Below are 24703 nucleotides of genomic sequence, written 5' to 3'. Positions count from 1 at the left end.
GGGACGGGACTGCTAATGTTTATTGATCCTATGTCTGGTGATAAAAGAAACAGGATGACTTCTGAAGTGTACAGGATTATAATCTGTTCAGATTAATTTAAACACTCTAAAATTGATCTGACAGGTTTTGGACAATAGCCTATAGCATTCTCCAAAAGCAACCCAACCTTTTTTTCAGGGAATAAAATGGGATATTCTTCAATCACCAATGCAATCACTTAAACTCAGCTCATCAGAGCATACTGTTAGTTGACTTCTGCAGTAAAGAGCAGCATACAATCTATTAAAATTTATACAATTTTACCCTCAGCACAGGCAATCAAAGAACCCTAAAATTCCCTGACTATTACATTAATGTTAAAGTTAAGTTTAGTTTACACAGAGAATCCAACTAAATAATCCTGAGCAGAAACTGCTAATGTAAATGGAAAAAAATAATGAATTCAGCGGCTGAGTCAGCTATTCCATGAATGAATCCGCAGGCCTTCACCTCAGTGATAACTGTGAGACAGACACAGGTGGACAAGGGCTGGTGCTGAACACTACACACAACTCAAACACACACACACACACATGGCCTAGAGGTTATAAAAGAGTCGTGGACAGAAGCCTTCAGTGCAGAAGATTTCAGGAAACTGCAGACATGTTTAGGTTTCTTGTGCTGACCTCTCTTGCAGCCCTTGGTAAGAACTGTCTTCTTCTCCTTTGACATTTTTGCAAAAAACAAAAATCTTTTCGATCACTTGAACGCTTGATGGCAGACTGTTGTGCTTTCCATGTCTCTACCTTGTCTAGTGCTGGCTGAGCCCCAGCCCAGGTTTCTGGAAGATGATCGTACACAGGAGAGAGTGGTGGGTGGTGAGGTGGCCAGACCCCACTCCTGGCCCTGGCAGGTACTTAATACTTTACAAATGCTTTAAAAAGTCCAAAAAATGCAAATCAAAACAGAATGCAGGGATTTTCAGATTTCGTAAACCCATATTTTATTCCAGATAGGTCTTCAGTACCTATCTGGAGGCTCCTACTACCACACCTGTGGAGGGACCCTGATCAGGAGAGGATGGGTCATGACTGCTGCTCACTGTGTGGACAGGTGCGTGTTACACGGGATATTCTTATGACTTAACTACATCAAAAAATCTTGGCTTTACATTTTTCTTATTCCATATCAGTCTTCTATTTAATAAACTAGCAAAAAAACTACCTAGTTTATTTGTAAACTGATTTATTATTATTATTATTATTGATTTATTATAATATAATTAAAGAGATGTAAATTTCATCTTCCCACAGCTCCAGAACCTGGCGTGTTGTTCTTGGGGATCACGATATCTATAACCAAGAGGGCACAGAGCAGTACATGACTGTGAGTAGGGTCTACGTCCACCCCAGTTGGAACTCCAACAATGTTGCAGGCGGGTTAGTGATATCATGATCTGACACACATTTGCATGCACAAATTTCATATATATATATATATAGATGAACAAAAAGTGTTATTCATTGAAGTGACTGTGTGCTGGTCTCTCAGGTATGACATTGCCCTTCTGCGTCTGACATCTGATGCTACTCTCAATAACTACGTCAAGCTCGCCGCTCTGCCTCCTGCTAACCAGGTTTTGCCTAACAAAAACCCCTGCTATATCAGTGGATGGGGTCGCACCCAGAGTGAGTCTGACATAAGGATATCATGCATTTACACTATACAGTAAATTATTCGGTGCAGTGCTAGCATACATGGGAAAGCAATCTGTAAGAACCATAAAGTTAAGAGAGGTTTTTTTCAAGACACAGTTGTATTGTGAGTCTTTTTTCTGTACTGCTGTACACAGCTGGAGGTCAGCTCTCCGCCCAGCTGAAGCAGGCCTCTCTGCCTGTTGTTGACCACAATACCTGCTCCAGCAGCGGATGGTGGGGGAGCACAGTGAAGACCACCATGGTTTGTGCTGGTGGCGGCAGCAATTCTGGCTGTCAGGTGAGCCAAAAGCATTATGAAGTATTTTAGGCCAGAGTGATTGTTTCATGCTTTTTACTTAGCAACGCTTTGTTGTTTAAAGTGTAATATCCAGGAGTGTTAAGTTGGTAATACGTAAATAATTTATTAAGTCTTTTGAATCAGTAATAAACCATCAGCAAGAAAAAATAGGTTTGCTATGTGGTTAATAACCTTTTAGGGTTGAGATGAGTTAAAATCTAGAACTTCATTATTATACCAACAAAGATGAACACTGTCTTCATTCATTGTAATATTTAACAAACGTTGAACCTTGTTTTTTTAAGCTCTTTAGCAAACCGGTGTGTCAGCCTCCTAAAAAATGTTTGTGTATAAACAGACAGGAAGAAATGCTGGAAAGAAGTCGTTCTATTTCAGTCCCATGTCACTGTAACAGAGTGACATTTAATGTCTCCCACTGAGTTGGAAGCTGACCCCTTCCTGTCAAGGAAGATATTTTGGGGGGCACATGTGGGATTACTTGCTGCTTCAGCAGGGCATAAGTCACTTACAATAATTCAAGCAAGTGCTTAAGCTGCACAAAGTGCATGTTGTAAACTTGTGCTCTGCACAAACTTGCTTTAGGCTGACTGAGATGTTAGCTGGATATTGGAAGTTGGGAAGTAGTTACGTGCACTGGCAAATTTGCTCTTCTCTTTGCCCAAAATGCATAAATGATTTTTTTTGTTTGTCTGTGATGTAACCTTTCGAATGCAGGGTGACTCTGGTGGCCCCCTGAACTGCAGTGTTGGTGGCCAGTATGTTGTCCATGGTGTGACCAGCTTTGTGTCCTCCTCGGGCTGCAATGCCTACCAGAAGCCTACTGTCTTCACCCGCGTCTCTGCTTACATCAGCTGGATGAACAGTGTTAGTATTTTATAACCATTAATATAGATCACAGCATTTTAAAACACTGTGTTTGAGTTACTGTGTGCGGTAATGTTTTATTAGTCTCACTAATGCAGTAAATAGAAGATTTCATAGTTAATTTAATCCATTCAATTCTTAAGAATATTTTTGCAGCATTTTGTGCAGGTTGATTGTTGTGGTAAGCATGTAATGATTCATTTGTCCTTGCTTTGCCAGATCATGGGTTGAGAAGAGTGATCATCTCCATGGAAACACTCTGGATTCACCTCAGTTTCTTACTCCATCAGAATAAAATGTCCTTCAATGCACATGTGCCTCACTATGTTTTTTGTTTTTGCTTTTTTGTGCTTTTTTCAGTGTTGCATATAAAAGATTTGTCCATTAAAGTGTTTAAAAGCATTAGTAATTTGAGGTAAAGTAAAATATCTGAAACACATAATCTATTGACTATTGAGGCAGCAGTTCTAAGAAAATTCACAAGTTTTTCTTTTGTGTCATGGCCATTTGCTGCTGCTGCTAAACTGATTTTAACAACACTTCAACAATTACACTATCACCACCAGCAGGGATCGTTACTGTTAGTGAGGAAGTAGTATAACATTAGCGATTCAAATATTTGGAAAAATAAAACAAATTTGTTTTAGGAAGAAAGCAGCTAATGGCTGCCCAAATTCTCTTTGTCTATTATTATGTTTATTGTTTTTATTGTGTGTCTTTGTCATCATATGACGAAGACAAACAGTAATATATTTAAAAGATGGGCTTCACCTGCGGCATACCATAGATGTTATTCCAATCAGAGCAAAGATACAGCTCTGATTTTTGAACCTCCTGGTCACTTAGGGTTTTCTGCATGAATGATTTGTGTGCATTTATCTGTATCTCCTGGGTGTTTCACTTTCCCTTCATATTTTTGTAACCGATTGTGATTTTAAATTGCCCATTGGTGTGGATGCATGTCTCAGTGTTCGCCTTATATTGCTTACTAGGGTGTTCAGGCTATATCACCTCTCTGGGATATGCTGGGATAATCTCGAGCCCACCTGTGACCCAGAGCTTGATGTGCAATAAACTAAACAGATGCATCTCTAAGTGACACTAATGCAGTGAGACACATTCGTATACAATTAGTCTCTCTTTCAAAGTTTATTTTTAATCATTCTTTCTTTTACGCTCTATTATCTTCAGTGCTTCAATTCAGATCCAGGGCTGAACTCATTCTTCTGTCATCCACTCACGAGCAGATTAGAGTCCTTCTGTGAACCCACACAACCACTCATGCTTTTGTGATATAAACTAAACGTGTTCAACAATCAGACCAAAACTGAAAAAACAATCTACAAAACTTCCAAACTTCCACACACACTGATGTTGAATGCTGGTAGCTCTTCTATCTTTGAGGAAGAAAGAAAATGTCATTCCTCATTAGTGTAACTACAGGTTTTGCTTGGCAGGGTCAGATGGGTTATACAGAAGCAGAATAGAATAAGGAGATGTTGGAAAACTCAACCTGCAGTCAGATATTTTCAGGGTTAGTTGAAGTTTTGAATATGACAAATATGATGTGTCTCTTCATGCCTAGAAGAGAAGGATATGCAGACTTGAATATCAAAATAGATTTTGATACCAGTTCTGACAGCTTCTTAAAAATATTTGTCATAACGATACATTTATAAGGACAGAATAATACACCATGACATTTAAGTCCTTCTTAAAGGACTCTCCTTTTCTAAGGAAAACACACGTGTTAATGTATACCAATTTTTCAAGTGGTACTTTTGCTATGTAACATTTAAATTTTAAATAATATTGATATATATAGATATATATATATATATATTTAAAGGCTAGCGAGTGTATCCACAGTTTCAAATGGTAACACTCGCTTTTGCCAGATATTACATAGCTTACAATGTATGTCAAGAAGCCTGTATTATGATCCTCAGGAAGTATATTCTAAGAAAAACACTGCCATATTGCCTTTATATCATTATGTCTGCTTGTGAAAAAAAAGCTTTGTCTTTTCAGTGGTGTGGCCATATGGTGGTGATGATAGCTCCAAGTCTTACAGTAAATAGCTGTCATATTGTTCTGTTGAGCAGGTGTATGATGAAAGTGGAAAATCTACTGTCTAAAGATGTCTTTAGAGATTTGGTTTTCTTTTTTTTTTGAAAGAGTAATTGTAAAACAGCTAAGTATAGGAATGGTTTATTTGAGAGGTTTCAGTCAGGTTTCATAGCTCATCAGAATACAGAATACAGAAATACCTATGGCCTCTGACAGTGATGTAGCCAGAGGACGCTTTACGGTTTCATGCCTTTACGGTTCAGAGCCGCGGACCTGTTTTATAAATGCGCGGAATAGTTTTCTATAAGAGATCGCTGCAAAAAGTGCAGCCTTACCTAATATCCACCCTACTGTTACACATTTTATATTAAGATTTAAAAATGTAGTCAGTATTGCTATGGTGAATAACCTTCAGTAATAGTAATAAAAATCACACAGCAATAGTACATTCATGTAGTTGTAAAAAGCATGATAATATATTAAGTAATCCAAAGTATTCAGAATACGTTACTCTCACTAAGTAACGTAACACGTTACAAAATACATTTTGGGCGTGTACGCTGTAATCTGTAGTGGAATACATTTTAAAAGTAACCTTCCCAACACTGGCCTTATTTGGTTTATTTCTGTTATAGGTGTTGGGTCTGCATTTCCACAAGCCCCGCTAGTTCTAGAGACTTATTCATCATGAAGAAAACAAGACAGTCGATCGATCAATCACTTGTGCAAGAGAGGTCTGTGTCCACCATGAAAATGACCCAGACGGCGACTTCGCTTGCTGCCTTTTTATTGAGAGACAGTTCACACAAAACATGTCAGAACAAAGCCACGCCCAGACAAGGCATTGTATGTATATGTGTGAACTTCTGTATCTAAGTAAGAATGTGTGTGTGTGTGTGTGTGAGAATGTGTGTGTGTTACCTCCTGCTGACCAAAGGGTCGTAAAAGCAGGAAGCTTACATCAAAAGAAGCAGATCTTCCAGATAGGATGTATCTGCAATAAAACATTACAGCCCCCCCAACCAGAACCTCAAGAATCTGGGGGGGGAAGGACAGTGGAATCCCTTTCATCAGAGTTGGCAAGCATAGAAATGACAACATTTAACAATTCACTCTAACAATAGGTGTGTATTGACTTGGTGCTCTGATTATGCATCTGTGGACAATCCATTTACATGCCTGAGGATCTCTCCAACACATTTTTAAAACCCATCTGAAAACACATTTTTACTCTCTACCTTATGATTGTGAGTTTTTGTTTGGTTCTTTGTGTGTTCTACTTTTAATTTTTTTTTTTTTTACAGCACTTTGGTCAACCTGTGTGTTTTTTTTTTAATGTGCTTATAAATAAATTGAATGACTGCTTGATTAAGATTCAAGCTCCAGTTGTAATTTAAATAAAACCATCATTCACTTCTTGGATATTTTTTTACTTTTTACGTAACAGTCTTTTCTTTATGTGTCTCAGTATTCTTATGGCGCTGTGCCAGCATTATCAGCAACACGCTACATGCTATATTGGACTTCAGTTAAACCTGTTCAGCCTGGAGCTACATTCTTATCTCCATACTCCAGCAATCAGCTCAGCTCAGCTCATCCAATGTGCCAAAGCCTCATCAGCACCCTCTTCCTTTAAAACTTCCTTTTAAAATAATACAATTTTTGTCTAACTGACAATCCTTCTTTGAGCTCTGCATTTGGATAATCAAGTTGTCCCTTTCTGACATACTGCAAACTATAAGTGTTCTTCACGTTCCAAATGCAGCTTCAACAGATTTGCCATTTCCTACAAATTTAAATCCAAAGAGCTTCACCTCCATCTCTATGATACTCAGTTAATTACAATAAAAAGAAGATTATTTTTATAGACAGACTTACTGAGATAAAGACAAACTCTTTTTCGTCTAACATGTACAGAGTGTGTTTGCAACTCTATTCTTTAATGTGAAAAATTAAAAATCCATGTCAGTCAACAAACCTAACTTGCAGTTGAAAGGTCAGCTGATTATCCTCTCATGCAGTATTTTTGTGTTTCTGTCCCCCCGACATCTGCATCAATTCATAATACATTTCTCATCTTCAACTCTTTGTGTTTCTCTTTCTCTCTTTCTCCTCTATCATTTTTTGGTTTTCCTCCAGTAATTTATACTTCTGCTCCAAGGCTTTAAATTTCTCCTCCAGTTGCTTTTTTTTTTTTTTGCAGTCCTTCATTTTTTTCTACTTCAAACTTCTGTTCTGTCATGACTTGGTTTTCCTGTTCCAGCTGTTTATTCCTTTCTTTAGCTCACTTATATTTACTCACTATTTACCACGCAATGATCCAGCGTCGGAGAGAGCTCCAACACATTCTTAAGTAGCTCCTCCTACAGGCTTGATCAGCTGTGTGATGGTCTTCAGGTGTGGCCAACCACCTGGCAGGGCCACACGCACCAGGCCTGAAGGTGCCTATAAACAGGTGCTCTCAGAAACACCGGCATACACACACACAAATCTGCAAGCAGGGAGAACGAGGGACAGCACACCAAAAACACACATGTCCATAATTGCTCAGGGACCCTGACAACCTCATCATGTACAGTATGCACTCCGTCTAACATGTAAGTTGGAATGGAGAAGTGGGGTATTGATTTTATTTTACTATAGCAGACTACTGTTTTCTGATATTTAAGAGTTTGTTAACACACATACTGAAATCAAAAGACCTACAATTTTTACTACACAGCAATCATAGCAAAAGGACACCCTGTGTTGCGATTTCATTTAAAATGTGATTTTTTTCATCTCTGACCGCTCATGGATTCAGTAAACACTGCTTGTGTACAGAATATATCAACATGTCTGTGCAGAAAGAATGAGTGAGGGAGACTGCAGCAAACTGCAGCTTAAATGTGAAAAGCTATAAGCTGTAAGTATTGCATCATAATGGCAACAGCTTCATGACAACTACCATTAAAAGTGTAGATGTCCAGATGTCCCAGTAGAAGAGTTTGACAATCCAGATGTATCACAAACCATGAACCTAATAGTTGTGCAACTGTGAAAGAACTGCTGGTATGCAAGCCCGAACTGAACAAGTGATGTCAGTTGACACATGGATGATTTTTTTTTTTTGAAACGTCTATTTAAATGTTTTTTTTTTTTTTTTTTCAAATCATGGTCACAATACATAACGAAAATGTTGCCATTATACACAAAAAAACAAAACAAAAACAAGAAACCCCCCCCCCCCTCCCCACCCGAGGCTCATGTAAAGAGAAACAGAACAAAACAAACAAAAAAATGTATGTCACACATCTGGAAAATACGTTTTTATATAGTCAATAAATGGGTTCCAAGTCGCAGAGAATTTTTGTTGTGATGAGAGAACTCTGTATCTAAGTTTTTCCAGTGGTAAAAAGAAAAACACCTCCTTTAACCATTGTATGTATGAAGGAGCCTTATCAGACTTCCAGTGGAATAGAATAAGTCTACGGGCAAGCAATGTAGCAAATGCTATAGCATTTTACTGAGATTTACTAATTTTGTATTGAGATGGCACAACTCCAAAAATGCCAATGCGGAAATCAAGCACTAAGTTCTGCGCACTGATATGAGATAATGCTTTAAATATATTTCCCCAGTAATTATCCAGGTTTGGACAAGACCACATCATGTGACCCTCATTTGCTGGATTATGTCCACACCTGGGACAGGCAGGATCGGCTTCTGGGAAAAATTTTGAAAGCCTCTCTCTTGTATAATGATGGATGGATTTTTATATGCTGCCTGTGTGATGTAGTTGAAAAATTCAGAAGACCAGAACAAGACTGTCTGTTTCTGTTGTTACAAGCTCAAAAGGTTATCCTGTGGTTTTTGTACGGGTTTCATTCTATAATTGCATTATATTATATATAATACTAAAGGTAAATTGGTGATTAACTTTTAGCTTGATGCACTTTTTAAAGTTTATTTAGATTTGCGTTGTCTAATGTTTCATAAATCCCTAATTCTTTAACAGAAATGCTTTAATGCCCCTGTAAATATTTAAAAATCTGTGCACATCTCTTTGTGATATGTGGACAAGATTAGCAAACATATTAATTAGTTAATCAACACAGAATTAATGCATAACATTTTTTAACCATTTTCTCAGTTGGTGGAACTAATTCCAAAGGTCAGCGTATCTGTACTATCTCTGCAAGAGGGTTACGTTCCTCATGCTAATGAAAAACAGTTCACTAATTACACATATTCATCATTTTTTGCGCTTGATTAATCACATTCTTGTGATGAAGTTCACCTCTCAATTTAACACACTGTCAGGGGTACGCTACTGTGAATACAAACTTAGTGTTATGTTCTCATGAGTCATCTCACTGACTGTTGCTACATGTCACTGTTACTGAAGCAGGGCTCAATGACAAGACTCTGAACTGTGCAGTCAAAAGGGGATTTACATACAACACCAGTGAAATATTTATACATACAGAGCGACAGTGTTCTGGGGATTCCAAGAGAGGGTCTGGGGAAACACACGTCAAGCACTTCTTTGTAGAGTCCAGAACAAGATACACACACCGTCCAATCCAACACCGTGACCCACTCTCATTCTGGTCAGGTCCAGGGCAATCTATACAGGTAGATGGGAACACAGGGAAGTACAAACGCGAGCCAGGCTACACTAACAGAAGTAAGTACAACAATCCAGTGAGGAACACTCCTCCAACACGGCCTTAAATACTGTCAGGATCCATCAGCAATGATGAGCCGCAGGTGTGTGTGCGCAGGTGTGAGAATCAGAAGAACACAGGAGAACAGACGCCTCCCTGGTGAACATGGTAAGAACAGCATGCCAAGGCGGCCACTGATGAACCATGACGGTACAAACACAGTTGTTGGTAAAGTCTGTTTGACCCACATGTGTGACCCACTCATATGCTACAGAAACTTATATATATATATTTATATATATGCTACTGATGCTGAAATATTCACTATGATTTTATTAGAAACCAAAAAGGGAATATAAATCACAACTTGAAGTTACATTAGAAGAAAATTAAGTGAAACACAAATGCTAGTAGGAATCATTCTGCTGGAACTATAAGTATTAAAATTAAATTTAATAGCAACTGATTTAATAGTTCAGGTATTTTGCTATTACCACCCTTAATCTCACTGCTGCAAATGCATTCTCTGAAAGCTAATCTCCAGAAGGCAATGGCTGAATGGCAGAACAACCTTGTCAACTTGAGAAAATCCTAACATCCTTGTGGGATTCACGCACATCCCTGTGCCAACTCATTAAAGTCAGCTTTTATATTTCTGGCTTCATTAAACCTCCTTCATGCCAAAAAGTTCAAATCATTAAAAAAATGAACACTTGTCTATGACATTAATAAGCAAGTCCAATTTATCTGAGTCACGAACTGCCCAGATTCCAAAATTTTAATCATTGTGGAAAGCAATACAAATGTGTTTGTCTTTCCAGAAGACACACATTGATACCTCACCAGTTGTCTTCTTAAGGTAGAAAAAACCACAGGCTTCAACAAGGTAGCAATTGCCAACAATCGATTTTATTGAATGCTTTTGAGAAAATGAAGAGCACCAGTCTACACCCAGTAAAGCGTTTAAATCAAGAGCTGCACCTAATCGACTGGGTGGTGTAGATTTTCTTCTTAAATCATTCAAAATGCTGGATACAGTTGTGACATATTTGCTCACTTTCCAAAATAGAAAAGAGAAATATTGGTCTAAGAGACTAAAAGAAATCAATTTAAAGAACAAGTAAAATGTGTATAAAATATTGCACTGCATATTTGTTGTCTAAATGTCTGTTTCTGTTTATTTCTTTAGTGGAATGGGTTCAAGATCCTGTCAGTATCACCATAGTCTCTTCAGGCGGCACCAGTCTCTCTGAGCGTCAGCTTAATCTTATATAAGCTCTTTATTGCTCAGCAGTGCTCTTTCTCTCCACAAATCTAAGGCACACTGTTACACCTGATAACAACTGATACTGTAGGTTGACCAGTTTGCAGACAACACGGACACATGTTGGAAAGGCACATAGTGCCATCTGATGGATTAAAGAAAAAATGAAGCATTTGTGCTCTGTGGCTACAGTCTATTGTATCATATTTGTTATGAGTTTTTGTGAGTCTTAAAGACTCTTAAAGACTTAAAAGTGTGACTTCTAAGCAAGAAATTGGACAAAAATACTGGATTTAACAAAAATAGTGTAAATTAAAGCTCATATATGCACATTTACACATTACATTACATTTTTCAGAAGGTTAAATACACAATCCTGTTTCAGAAAATGTGATTTTTTTGGCAATTATTTCATGATACAGTCTTTATATGGTTAAAATAATGTGGTGCACATTTGTTATATCTCGCTAAATAGTTCTTATTACATTACTTGCTCCATTTGTTTTCATTGAAATATCTTGATTATGCAAAACACACACTCCTGCTGCTTTTTCATCATGCATTCAGTTGATTTACTGGGTGCTGCAAAATATTTAATATCAAATTTGTCACACTATGAAGCACTGACTAACTTAATAAAATCAAAATAAAATCAAGCTATGGGTGGCATACATGGATTTAATGCCAAACCTTTCACATCATTTAGTTTTTGGAACCTAATTTATTATGAGGCTGGAGATCATAAAGTACCACACTGAGACTCATTGTGTCTTTTTTTACAGTAATAAACATGCAGTTTTCCCAAGTCACGGTATAAACAGTGACATAAAACTGTGATATTATGTCATTGTGTTTATGGTATGGTTTTCAAATAATTTAAATACGCTGAGTTTGATAGTTGGTTTGACTGGGAGTAAAAAAGACCAGTGTCACACAACATTCAGACAAGGCAAAGGAGGGAAAATCCTTTATAGAACAAAAACAACAAGCACCTTCCTGTCATCAAAAATCTTTTACACCCTGTCACCTGCTGCTGAAATCCATGTAACTTTGAGTCAGGTGGCATCAATTTCCCTTTGTGTGGCACTACATTGTACTCGGTTGCACTTTGACAGAGATATTAATCAAGTGAACCTCACACATATATACAGAATATAGAATAGATTATTATAAATTATAGAATAGAAATGCTAAACGGACTGTAGTGTTCTAAAAATACAATAAAAATATTAACCACAAAAAAGAAACACTAAACAATAAAATATTCACCTGACTGGAATTTGAAGAAAATCTTTCATAAAGCTCCATGACAGTTATATTCTGTTGTTTGTGCATCACTCCTGTTACGTGCTACAAATGGACACCCATATTTCTAAACTTTGAAAATTGCACAAATGCCCTGATGTATTACAATTTCAGAACTTTAGTTTAGCTATCACACCATGCCATCAATGGCTTCACTCTGCTTCTTTTCCTGCTGCCTGCACTCTTGCTGGTAATCTTTGAGCACCTTCACTAGCTCGTCATGCCCAAATTGCATGGCATCATCGACCGGTAGATTCCCCCACCTGCAAGTGATGGAGAGGCAATTTATAAAACTACGGATGACAAAATCCAAGAGTATACAAACTGTGGTATTGACATCGAGTGCTGATAAATAATTGGAAAAGTTTAGTTGATGGAAAAAGGCTTTTTAACAATGAAGTAGTATGACAGTACAGGGTTAATGTAATCAATTGATTATAATTAGAATTATATACAAGGTATTTATCTCACCTGTCTTCTACAAATGGATCGACTTTGCAGGTTTCAGTGAGGAATTTTACTACATCCATGTGACCTAAGAATATAATTTTTAAAAAGCAAAAAAAGCAAATTGTCACCATTGACAAATTAATCTAGTAGCATCGCAGAATTAGAAATGGAGAAGAAAATCTGCTAAAATAAAAAAACAAACAACAATAAATATGTAATTACTAATTCCTTCTATTGCAATCCAGCTCAGAATGGCATTTAGGAATCTTTGTCTTTTCCCTTTTGGAAGAAAACTGCTGTTACTTCCATGTTAATCCTCTAAACAAATAGTTTGCTTACGAGGGTCTTTTCAAGAAAAAATGTTACTGCTGTAGTCGTGGCAGCGGAGTATTAAATCTGTGCTGTGAATAAACTAACATCGCAACAGAAGACAAATAATCTACCATATGGTGCTCTGTAAGGGTTCATGAGCTGGTTCATTAGTGGCTTGTATAATGTGAGCCAGAGGTACTGAACCTCTACTGTTAATCATGAGAATAAACAAAGTGAAAACTGCACTAATTACTGCTGTGAGCATCAAAACAAACGATTTAACAAGTTTAAGTATTTTTCTATCAGTCAGCGATGAAAAGAAATGACAGAGTGAACAGACGCCATTCTTTTAACTGAGAGAAGACAGTGGATAAGTAATAAAGGTTGTTTTTATCTGCTATAACAACCAATCATCATTAAAACTGAAATCTGCAACTTTCTGCATCTGTTATCTTACAATTACTCCAAGTTTTCTTAAACATCTATGACAAACTTTTGTGTTGTAGCAAAACTTTAAATGTATGTTGTTTGGATCAAAGTCATGATTAGTTTGATCTTAGATGATGACTTAAGCTAACTGCACTTGTTTTGAAGTCATTAATTTAAAAATAGATAAGTAAATAAAAAAATAACCGAATAAGTGTAAAATTAGCCTGAACTTATGAAGCTTACCCTCAGCTGCAGCAACATGAAGCGCTGTTCGAGAATCATAGTCTTTGAGGTCCATGTCCATGGAAGAAAGTGCAAATCTGCAAAACAAATCACTAACAGTCAGCTACTTTCAAGTGCTCCCTTATTCACAAGGGGTCGCCACAGCGGGTAGCCCTGCATGTTTGATTTAGCAGATTTTTTCACTAGCTGCCTTTACTGATGCAACCCCAAAGAGATTTGTATCTCCTCCCTGAAACAAATTGTGGATTCCACGCTTGTCTTATTAAAAAAAAAAAAAAAAAAGAGAACTCTTATTGGTCTTATACTCTATGCTCTGATTCTGTATTAGGTATAAAAGGTCATTTTGTTCACTACACTTTACTAATAATAAACATTGTTGAGGTAATTTGATCCAGGGCCTGTTTTAGACATTGTGAGGGAAATGCTTTATAGAAGACAGACAAAATCAAGAGTCTCGATTATCTACCTTCTCAGTGCCGATACATCTCCACTGTAGGCAGCAAACAACAAGTTGAAAACAGACTTGTTCTGCAAAAACATCATAGAGCCATAAACACGGAGGCTTAGAGCACATATTACATACAGTACCAAACAGAATACGAGCAACTCACCCTGTCATCTCCATCCTGTCTGCGAGGGTCCTGTTTCTTTACAAAGTGCCTCAAGTTGTCGTAATTGTGAAAATTGAACACTGACACAAGTTCCTAAGAAAACAAAAACAGTATGATTTCATCTTTAGGGGGGGAACAAAAAAATTATTTATTCTGTTTTGTTCTGTCAAAAAAATAAATAAAAAATTAAAGATTATAAAACAGAATATAACAGCCACAGAATAAGTCAGGTTTATTAGACATTTTGCACTCTGTAAAGCAGGGGTCTCGAACTCCAGTCCTTGAGGGCCGGTGTCCTGAAACTTTTCCATGTGTCCCTGTTGCAACACACCTGAATAAAATTTGTAGATCATTAGCAAGAGTATAGAACTTGACTGAATGCTGAAATGGCAACCCCTAATCCTACTCAAGTAAATTTAAGTAAATGTAAGTGTTTGGAAAAATATACTTCTAAAACTACTTTTATTGCACTGTGTTCATTCACTCACAAGCTGCTGTAGCATGCATTCAAGTTCTATAGATTCTCGCTAATGACCTACTAATTGTACTCAGGTGTGTTGCAGCAGGGACGCATGGAAATGTTTCAGGACAGTGGCCTTCTAGGACTGGAGTTTGAGACCCCTGCTGTAAAGCAACTACAGACACATTCTGGGGGAATATTTATGGTATTAGTCAAAGCCAGGCTTCTGGCTTTAAGAGGATGTCGATAGTGTAATGACTGCAAGTTATTTATCAAACTAAACTGGTTATTACTGTAATCATCATCATCTTTAAAAAAAATTAAAGCTTCTACCGTAAGGCCTGAAGTATTGAAGACTTCAGAGCCAATTTAAACACGAGAAAAATATCACAAAGGCCAGGATGTTCTACTTGCATTAAAAATTCAAATTAAAACATTAACGTAAAAAAACAAAACATAAGTGGTCTAAATATAATAAAACAGAAACTGTTTTCTTGCCTGACAGAAGTGTATTCCTCGGACACTATTTCCAACCCTGTCCAGTGGAGGAGACCAGCACATCACTCCCATCACATTGGGGATCACCAACAGAATTGCACCGGATACTCCTGATTTTGCTGGCAAGCCCACCTGTGAGATGAGAACGAGAGGCTGAATGTGCCATTTGTTCTAGGTAATGAGATTATTGCTATTTTTGTTGTGACACAGTGAAGTGCTTGTTCCATCACATCCTGCTGTTACTCACATGAAAAGCCATCTGGCCAGAGAAGTCATACATGCCACAGGAGTGCATGAGGCTCAGGGTGTTTCGCACAGCCTCAGTACTCAGGACACGCTCGCCTGTAATTGGGCAAATTCCCCCATTGGCCAGAGTGGCAGCCATGATGCTTCCTGACTCACAGGTTACCTCAATGGAGCAAAGCTGAGAGGAATAGTCAGTTTATTATTGAAACTACTGAATCATTTTTCATAAATAAAAGACTCTTCATTGACATTTTACCTGGAAGTAGAAGTCAAGGGCATCGATCATATCTGCTCCCAGAGGAAAACACTGGTGAGTGAAATATTATCATCATGAGTATCTGATTGACCAAAGTAAGCAGAATATTTATCTGAAACTTGGCAATTTGGTTTCATGAAAATTAAATAATATAAAAACATTATTATAAATGTGGAATATGACTGCTGAGTACCTGATCAAAAATATACATTTTATAATAGGTTTAAATGGATAAAAAAATACAGTATTTAGGTTTTAAATGTTAGCTTTTCCTTGTCATGTGTGTCATCTATTGAGTTTCTAACATGACCTCATGCGGACATTGCTTGAGTTGTCCAACATATTAAAAGTAATACAACCATTGCTAAGGAAAAATCAGTCGTTCTTGGAGGTTTTTGGCTGGCTTCTGATTTGTGTCCTACAGGCCTTATTCACTTGATCCTTGATTGTCACCATGATTGTCACACATCATAAAATGGCAAACAAGTTAATGTCATTTGGTTAGTGTTAACTTGTCTGCAAACCTCAATGAGACACTCAGTTGATCAATTAGTCATTACTTTCATAATTAAATCATGGATGATTAATTTTGATTGTTTTTAATTACTAAAAGATAAGTACTATCAAGTTGATACTTTTAAATTCAAATATGTGAGCTTTAGGAAATGTTTTTTCAACATGTACACAACTGCATGATCTAAACTGATTTGACTCTATAATATTTCATCTAGAACAAAAAACAAAAATGAATTTTTGAAGTCTGAGATTTTAAACAGAGTTCCAAATGTTCTGAAACTGACCTTCTTCTCTTTCATGTAGTATCCGATGGCAAAATTCCTGTCGCCTGTTTCTTTTTCTGACTGGAACCTGAGACAAAGAAACAGCAGAAATCAATATAAAAAAAACATCAATAATGCAATAGGTACTGGACTAAACCCATAACACAGTAAGTCTTTTCACTCATGCTTGTGCTAAACGGAGGCAAATAAATACAAAATACTCCAACTCTATTTTGAAATGCACTCACGTGGCATTGCTGAATCCTACATATTCTTGGCCAGCCATCTTTTTCACAAACTCCATAACCTGAAGAAAAAACACCATCTGTGCTTTTTCTCTGAGCACCAAAATAATAATCCTGCATTTTTATATTCATGGTCTAAACAGAGTAGAAAACTGGAGGCACATTACTTACATAGTCAAACTTTTCTGCCTTATTTGAGTGAGGCTGAAAACAAGGAGAGTCGCTTGCTTGTGTAAAAACAAACAGTACTGAGTATAATTGCCACATTCACTCAGCTCCTGCATTCAGAAGCTGGTACTAATTGCACAGTATAAAAACACGAATGTGTTACTGATTGCATGATTTAGTATCCTATTATCAGCAGTAAGAGAAGAGCAGGTAATGATCATAAACCAGGTGGTCCAACTTTAAGGTAAACATTGTGATGTTCTATAGCATATTCAAATTTTCATGCAGTAAAACATCTGATGCATTAAGTTGTTTTTAAATTGAGTGCATAACTTGCTATTGCAAAGTACCATTGCTGCAAGAGTCTTACTCAACAGCAGGGTAAACACAGTTAGTTAGTGCATATTTTAATAGTAATTTCTTTATTTAAGATATTTGAGCTTCAAAAATATATAAAATCTGCAACTAACCTTTTGCTGCCACAGTCTTTCACTAAAAAGAGAGTGATAACTGTTCATCTGTCTACCTTGATAAGAGAGCTGATCAAAATGGCTCCAGCATTCACCATGGGATTATGGGGCTTATCTATGAGACGGGACAGTAAGATAAGACACAGGGTTGAAGACAAATTCTTTATGAAATAATGATTTTGTACAAAGGACTGAAATCAATCTCTATAATATGTGAATCGGCATAAGAGTTGTGGTCTGAAGTTTATATACACTTGTTATGGTAATTTGGGGGTTTTAATGATTTCTTTGCACTGCTGTTTTTCCAGGGTAGAATGATTGTACAGCAAACATCTTCAATTACTTAAAAAAAACAAACAAGAATTGGGTACACAAGATTGCAATTATTGTGGATTTTCTGTAATTCAAACAACGTCAAAAGTATATATGCAGGTTCAAACATACATGCAGCCCCCACTCTTAACAAATTGCACCTCAACCAGATGCTTTTGGTCACCATCAACATGCTACTGGGAGGACTGGATTTTTGACCACTATTCTTAGCAGAGTTCAATGCTAGAGTTGAACCCAATGAGTGTCAAACAAATTCTTTTCATGCTGGCAAAAAGAGACTACAGTACCACTTGTAGCTTGTAGCTTACTAACAAAGCTAATAGGGCGTGGCGTTGTCAGGTTAAAAGACATTGTAGAACCTTCAACAACAGTTACTTAAAATTTTTAATTTTGGCCTGTATGTATACTTTTTAACCTTTTTAGATTAGAGAAATTACAAAGTATATTCAAATTTGTGCACCGAATTCTTTTTTTAATAAAATATTTTCATATTTTTCAAAATAAAGCTGTACAATCATTCCACCTCTTCCAAAAGAAGAGGTCAAAGAAATCATTAAAATTCCTGAAATTACCACCAAACATACATGCTCATGATGGGTATATGTAAATTTCTGACCACGAGTGCATATTTTAAAAAAAGGGTCCTGACAAAATTCCTAATGTGCATGAAATATAATCTGAATAACAGAATAATATTTGTACCAAAAAAGTACTGCAATCGCTGTCCAATTTTGTAAACTGCAATTTACAAAATGTCTTTAAATGTATATTGTGTTACCAAATTATTTTTTTTAAAAGGGCAACCAGTAAATATTTGTTCTTTTTTTTAACTGAAAAACAATTACAAACACTACCTTGTTACCAAAATAGCAACTAATCAATTTATTACATTTCATTAATTATTATTGGTGTAAAATTTGACTCGGTGGAACAGAAATGGCCTGAATTTCACAGTATTTCTCAGAGAAGGAAACCAGTGTCAGTGACAGTTGTGAAGGACCTAAATTCTGTGTCAGAGTAACACAGCTTGATATTAAGCAGAAGAATAAAGAAACATTATGATAAAATTATTATGAGAATATAAATTCGGGTTTCATCTGGACGAAGACATTGTTCATCCAGTTAGTTTAGCACTTATGCAGGAATAAAAGGAAACTAAGATACATGTTATGTGCTGTGCTAGATGCATCATAACTAGATTTCTTTGAACTTTAGGTGTCATTTCTGCACGCTGATTGCATTGATAGATTTTTATAATCCAATAGGAGGTAATGAGGCTTTACATACCTTCATCATCAAGTGAAAGCACATTGAACTTGAGTCCACTGGGCTCCATGCCAACATAGCGGTGAACCTTCTCAGTTTCTGACTCATGTACAGCAATGGCATACTGCAGGGGCTTCACGCAGGACTGCAGGCAAAACGGCTGTTTGGTGTGGCCTACTGAGTGCCTGCAAAAAGAAAACAGAATAGACCTTTAGAGCCTACACAATCTTGAAAATAAAGTGACAGTCATACTGAATGTGCAGTATCACTTTTTAAAAAAACGTATGAACTATGTTTAAGTAGAGACTGAGAGAATGCTCATTTATATTTGATCCACCTTCTGAAATCTGTAGCAAATGCACTGTGTATGAAGATTATAAGACTGGAACTAAAAATTAGATTTTGATTACAGAAATGTGTATCAGTAAGTCTGTGACTCAAAATTGGACAAAAATAAAACAAAAGTACAGCAAAACATTAGGCTGATGTTCTGTAAAAAAATTTCACATCAAATTGTCTTACAAAGAATATGTCAAATCAAATAAATCTAGTTACACACTAGCCAAGAAGAATCTTTGTTCCCGGCTGTCATTCAGTGATAGCTGGGAAATCACAATCTAATGAGGAATCTCATAATATATGAATAAAATAGCTCTATGGGTCTCTACAAATCTCACAAAAGACTCTCATTTAGATTATTCAAATGTTTAGTTCCTACCTCTGTCCGTCAACTGTACACAAAGACACACCCCATAGCTCTGGGCTGAATTTAGCCAGCTGGGGAATGTAGTCTGCAACCTGCAGTCACAGATGAAACACAGTTGAAGTTAAGACAGAAGTAATGCTCATTCAGAAGTAATTGTTAGAACTAATGTTAATGTAGTAGAAGAGATTCCTTATTTACTCATCAAGTATTATGTTTAATGTGTGCAGATATTGGGGCAGCAGGATGAATTAAGAGAAAGCTTTACACCGCAAATAAACCATTAAAGCATGGGAAACTACATTTGGAAAAGTTTACCTTCCCATCACTTTGCTTCTGCACTTTTTCGTAGATTTCATTTATTTTCTGTACAAACAGGTCAAACTCAGGGATTATAAACTTCTTCCTGAAGGCCTGGATTAGCAGAACAATGTTTCCTCCTACACATCTAAGACAAAAACAGCATAATGCAGAATTACTCAAGAGCCCTAAATAAAAAGAAAATACTTTCATTGTGTGTGCGTGTTGTTTGTGTACCTGTTTAGACATCTTTGTGGGGACCAAAGAATGAAAGTTTACTATACTTGTGGGGACCAATAGCCCTTATGGGGACCAAAATCCCGGTCCCCACAAGTTTGAAGGCATTTCAGATTCAAAATGCGGTTTTAGTTAAAGAGATACAATTGGGTTATGGTTCGGTATTAAGAGAGTTTAGGTTAGGGTTAGGCATTTATTTTTGATGGCTAGTGTTAGGGTAAGGGGCTAGGGAAAGAAAAGCATTATGTCAATTAGATGTCCCCACAAGGATATGAGTACACACACGAGTGTGTGTGTGGGTGTGTGTGTGTGTGTGTGTGTGTGTGTGTGTGTGTGTGTGTGTGTGTGTGTGTGTGTGTGTGTGTGCGTAGCCTCTAGAGTAAGTGGAAGCCAGCAGCTGTCAGTTTTCATTAAGTGTGAGAAGCTGTTCCTTTGATCAAAACAACAGTGAATAAAACTGACATGTCCTGACACCGACTTTCACACCTCCATGTTTGGGATGGATCTTGATGAAATGCATGTAATTAATTATGACATTACAATATGTGTGAATTTATTACTGTATGAACAATCTAACATTCTTAAGCTATACCTGTACCTATTTGCATTACATTATACAGTGTATCCATTTTTCAATTTATTATTTATAAAGAAAAAAATTTGTATGCGCACAATTTGTGACACCAGAAGCCATAGCCTTAAAAATTGTATAAAATGTTGTCCATTTAGTTCCGACTTCTTCCACATTATATAGTTCCGCCTTATCATTTTTAAACCTGTCTGAATGACTGAACATAAAGTACGTGGAAGACAAAAGAAGAGAGAAACAATTACGCATAACATCACATACAACAAATCCTGTACTAAAATGGATTGTTAGTGGAAGGTCAGGCTAAAAATAGTTTGGTCTCATGCCTGCACCTGCTTCCTCATGCATGGAAAACAAAACACCATGGACTGTCACAGCTAAGATAGCCCTCTCTGAGGGATAGTGTAACGAAGATTAAGTCCCATAAAAAAAAACAACATTTCTCCCAATTGTGGGAGAAATGTAAAGTTAAATTTCCTGTCAACTGCCGCATTAGATCCATTTTTCTTGGCCACTGTTGCCCTTTAGAGTTTGCTAAAAGTTATTCTGTGTGCCATTTTCTTAACTTGATTTCTGACTTGCTAAACTGACACACAAATGACAAATCATGGGCTTATCCACAGACTGCATTGGTTTCACAGAGTGGCATAAGAAATAATATTAATAATAAAAAACAAAACACAATGAAAAAACCAAAACAACAAAAAAAACTAAACAAAGGGAGCAAAACTATATCTCCAGCAGCCGCAGGACTAACAGTTAAATGTCAGCACTTACAGGCAGTTCACCGCGAGGGTCGACGTACTGAGCCCTAATGCAATGAAACTTAGCCTCATTTGATTTGTAGTGATCAAAGACATAAAGCGTTTACCAGCAATGTAAACCATTTTTCCAAATTGAATCACACTCTGTAGACAGAGGCAGCTGCGGCTCAGGCTCGCTGTCCAATAACCACAGGGTTACTGATCTGATCTCTGTGTCCTAATTGTAAAATGCTTTGTTTATTAAGTTAAAAAAGTGCACACATTTCCAGCTAGACCATGGGTATTAAACTTAAGGCCCAGGGGCCAGAATCGGCATAATGGACAGCTTTGGAAAATGTGAAGGGGTTACAGATTTTTGTATTTTTAACTGTATTTTAATAGGTTTTGCAGCATTTTATGCTTTTAAAGACCTCCCCCGTCACAATTTATATTACACCACAGTAATTAAAAAATATATGAATATTTAAATAAGAGAAAAAATCCTGTTTTTTAACACTGACTTTACAGTGAATCCACAAGAAAAGATTCTCTGTGAATTAAGATAAACTTTCTGTTTTGTAATTGCAGGACAGTCTGAGCAATTAGCTACCAGAAAGTCTTGTTTCCGGTCTTGTGAAAGATTTATTTCAATTATTTCATCTACTACACCACCATTGCTATATCATATGGAAAATTTAGGACTTACTGTGTAATTCCACTTTTTTCTGACATTATTCTCAGAGATTAAATGTGTAGTTAAACTTTTTTTTACATCGTTAGAAAAGAGAATTTCAGTGGTTAGGCCTACTTAAAATCAAAGTGATATAAAATAATTATCTAGACTTTCCTCTATCTTCTACTGGTTGGACTTCAGTAGAAGATAGAGGTTGTCTTTTAAACAGTTTGCATTTGTAAAATTTACAAGATATGGGGGTTATCATGGACTACTACAGTGGAGTTGACTGCTCTCTTGTCAGTAGGAAAGGCACAGGCTTTCTAATCACAGTAAAATTTCTGTTATATTCATAACGCCCTGGCAATAAACCTGTATATACAAGACCATGGCCTCCCAAATTGCTCCAGAACCAAATTACAGGAAAATACAAAAATAATTCTTTAATTAAATTAAGTTTTGGTCAGACTGGATTCTTTTTAGTTTAATTAAAGCATGATTAACTGACTCATTTCCCAATCATTTTTGAACTGCCTGAGGTGCTATTGACATCCATTTTCTTAGCCTTTAGAAACCGCTTGACTTGGTTGCCTCATGTCACCTGTGGAAAAGGTCTTTGTCCATCATCACCTCGCCAACAGATTCCTTCACGGCCTCTTGGAGCTTCTCCATGCAGTCTTTAAGGCGAGGATCGGATGGGTGAAGTCCATTTTTTTTCAGTGCCTGCAAATAAGAAGTTGTCAGCATTAATGCCATTGCACACAGTATGTACAATAAATGGGATAGGATATATTCAGTGGCAACAGTGCATATAAAGTAATGTACAGATGATGTCCGCTTACTGCTGTAAAGTATGAGATGGGCACTTGCTCTTTTCCCTCTGTGATGGTGTAGAAAAGCATGTTTTCCACTCCGGAACCAGATGGCTTTGAATGCATATTCCTGGTGAAGTGAAGAGCACACTCTTGAAAAGAGGAAAACAATCAAAGGAAGTGTTGGATTCCCTTAAAAAACAACAACAACAACAAATAAAAGACAAGTTTGCTTTTATAGCCTACACGTGCTGCACACACAGACATAACCACCTATATGGAGGTCCATATGGTGACTGTTCTCTTCCTCCTATAGTTTCTCTGTGCCCATAACACAGAAAACAACTGCTCATGCACAAATAATTATATACCAGCATATGGCAGATAATAGTTAATGGTGTGGAGGCGTTCTGTTTAAACGAATTCACACCAGTAAGAAGGTGCTGATTCTCACCAGTTTAGCACACACATACTTACATTTTCAGATGCAAACGATCTCGTAGTGCAGGGGATCGTCTCTGAAACTGAGTTATTGATTTCGTGCCCAAACAGCATGCTTGTTGCACGAGGAAAACCTTCTTCGCCACATCTGTACTTTTGACCATTAGTTGAGCAGAGTTTGACAGGCGCAGCGCGTTCAGGAAATGCATGGTTGCGACAAACGGCATAATAAAGCCTTCGCGATAGTTTGTTCAGGATGAAATCAACACAGATAACCTTGCTGTTATTTTCTGAGCTGGACGCCAGCTGATCGTGCGAGGTTGTTGACTTACCAGCTTTAGCCTGAAGTTGAAGTTTTGTTACCTTCATGTGTCATCGGAAAGGTGGGACTTTTTTTTTTTTTTTACAAGCCCTTTACAAGTACAGTTCATTTACTTGGAAAAAAAAGATTTAACTTAAAATATATAGAGATCTCGACTACTTAAACAGCACAACAAGAAACAGGTTTATATTATTAAAAACAGCCAAGAATGTGTCACAACCCACAACCCCACAAATACTCGTTTGAAGCGTGGTTAAAGTTTTACAAGGAGCATTTGAAAGCAGCAGAATCTAAACAGGAGCCGATCAGAAGCTAGAAATGAATTTCCCAATCTGAAACTCCAAAGCTGTTGGAGTATTAAAACGCGCATAAGAAAGAAATATTCATATTTTACGCATTACTTAGCTGTTTTTGCTACATTATGGGGAAAAAAATCTACGGCAATTTTAAGCACTTTAGTTCTCAAACTTTCATGCGATGTTTTAGCACCACCTGGTGGATTTTCCAGTCAGTAGGTTTGAATGTAATGTGGTGTACATTTATAGTTGGGTAGAAATGTGACAGAATACTGAACCCAGTTCTGGCGAAACATATTTTTTGGTTTTCTTGTTTCTTCTAGTGGTTCAGATGACTCACTCTATCTGCTTCTTTGCATTAAAAAACATAAAACAGTAATAATGTCCCTCCATCATGGTAATTAATTCCATCTCTGTCAGTTGAAAATGTCCCGGAGCTACTGAACTGCATTTAGAAAGTATACAAAATAGTATAAAATAATGTTTAAACATCCAAAAATAATACAGTCATACACAACTTAAAAACATGACAATCACACACATACAGTGCATGAGTCTTCATATATGCATATTTCTTCTCATTTAACTGGCGTGTTCATGTTGCCCATAACTGTAGCTCAGCCTGTAGACATTGTTTCAGAGCAAAGCTTTATTTATTTTCTTTCTGTATGCA

At 36.9% G+C, this 24703-nt stretch overlaps 2 protein-coding genes across 2 annotated transcripts; one reads left to right on the top strand and one right to left on the bottom strand.

Moving 5' to 3' along the window:
• Positions 1-550: 550 nt before the first annotated feature.
• On the top strand, positions 551-3171 carry LOC146517936 (elastase-1-like). The gene is made up of 8 exons (XM_085158672.1): positions 551-683; positions 796-893; positions 993-1093; positions 1294-1419; positions 1532-1668; positions 1833-1975; positions 2711-2860; positions 3080-3171. The coding sequence occupies exons 1-8, from the start codon at positions 644-646 to the stop codon at positions 3089-3091; spliced, it is 807 nt and encodes a 268-aa protein (XP_085014798.1). The 5' UTR covers positions 551-643; the 3' UTR covers positions 3092-3171.
• An 8468-nt stretch (positions 3172-11639) lies between these two features.
• On the bottom strand, positions 11640-24669 carry gls2b (glutaminase 2b (liver, mitochondrial)). The gene is made up of 18 exons (XM_085159848.1): positions 23449-24669; positions 23002-23101; positions 22761-22882; positions 19936-20065; positions 19633-19712; positions 18936-19099; positions 17372-17430; positions 16849-16881; positions 16681-16739; positions 16454-16520; positions 15654-15704; positions 15399-15575; positions 15152-15283; positions 14194-14286; positions 14049-14110; positions 13583-13659; positions 12620-12683; positions 11640-12411 (listed from the first exon to the last, which is right to left on the bottom strand). Exons 1-18 carry the CDS (start codon positions 23637-23639, stop codon positions 12279-12281), a joined length of 1794 nt encoding a protein of 597 aa, XP_085015974.1. The 5' UTR covers positions 23640-24669; the 3' UTR covers positions 11640-12278.
• Between the last annotated feature and the right edge of the window lie 34 nt (positions 24670-24703).

This window comes from Neolamprologus multifasciatus, chromosome 5 (assembly GCF_963576455.1).
Source record: "Neolamprologus multifasciatus chromosome 5, fNeoMul1.2, whole genome shotgun sequence".
Classification (NCBI taxonomy): domain Eukaryota; kingdom Metazoa; phylum Chordata; class Actinopteri; order Cichliformes; family Cichlidae; genus Neolamprologus; species Neolamprologus multifasciatus.
This window is presented reverse-complemented; position numbering and strand designations above follow the sequence as displayed.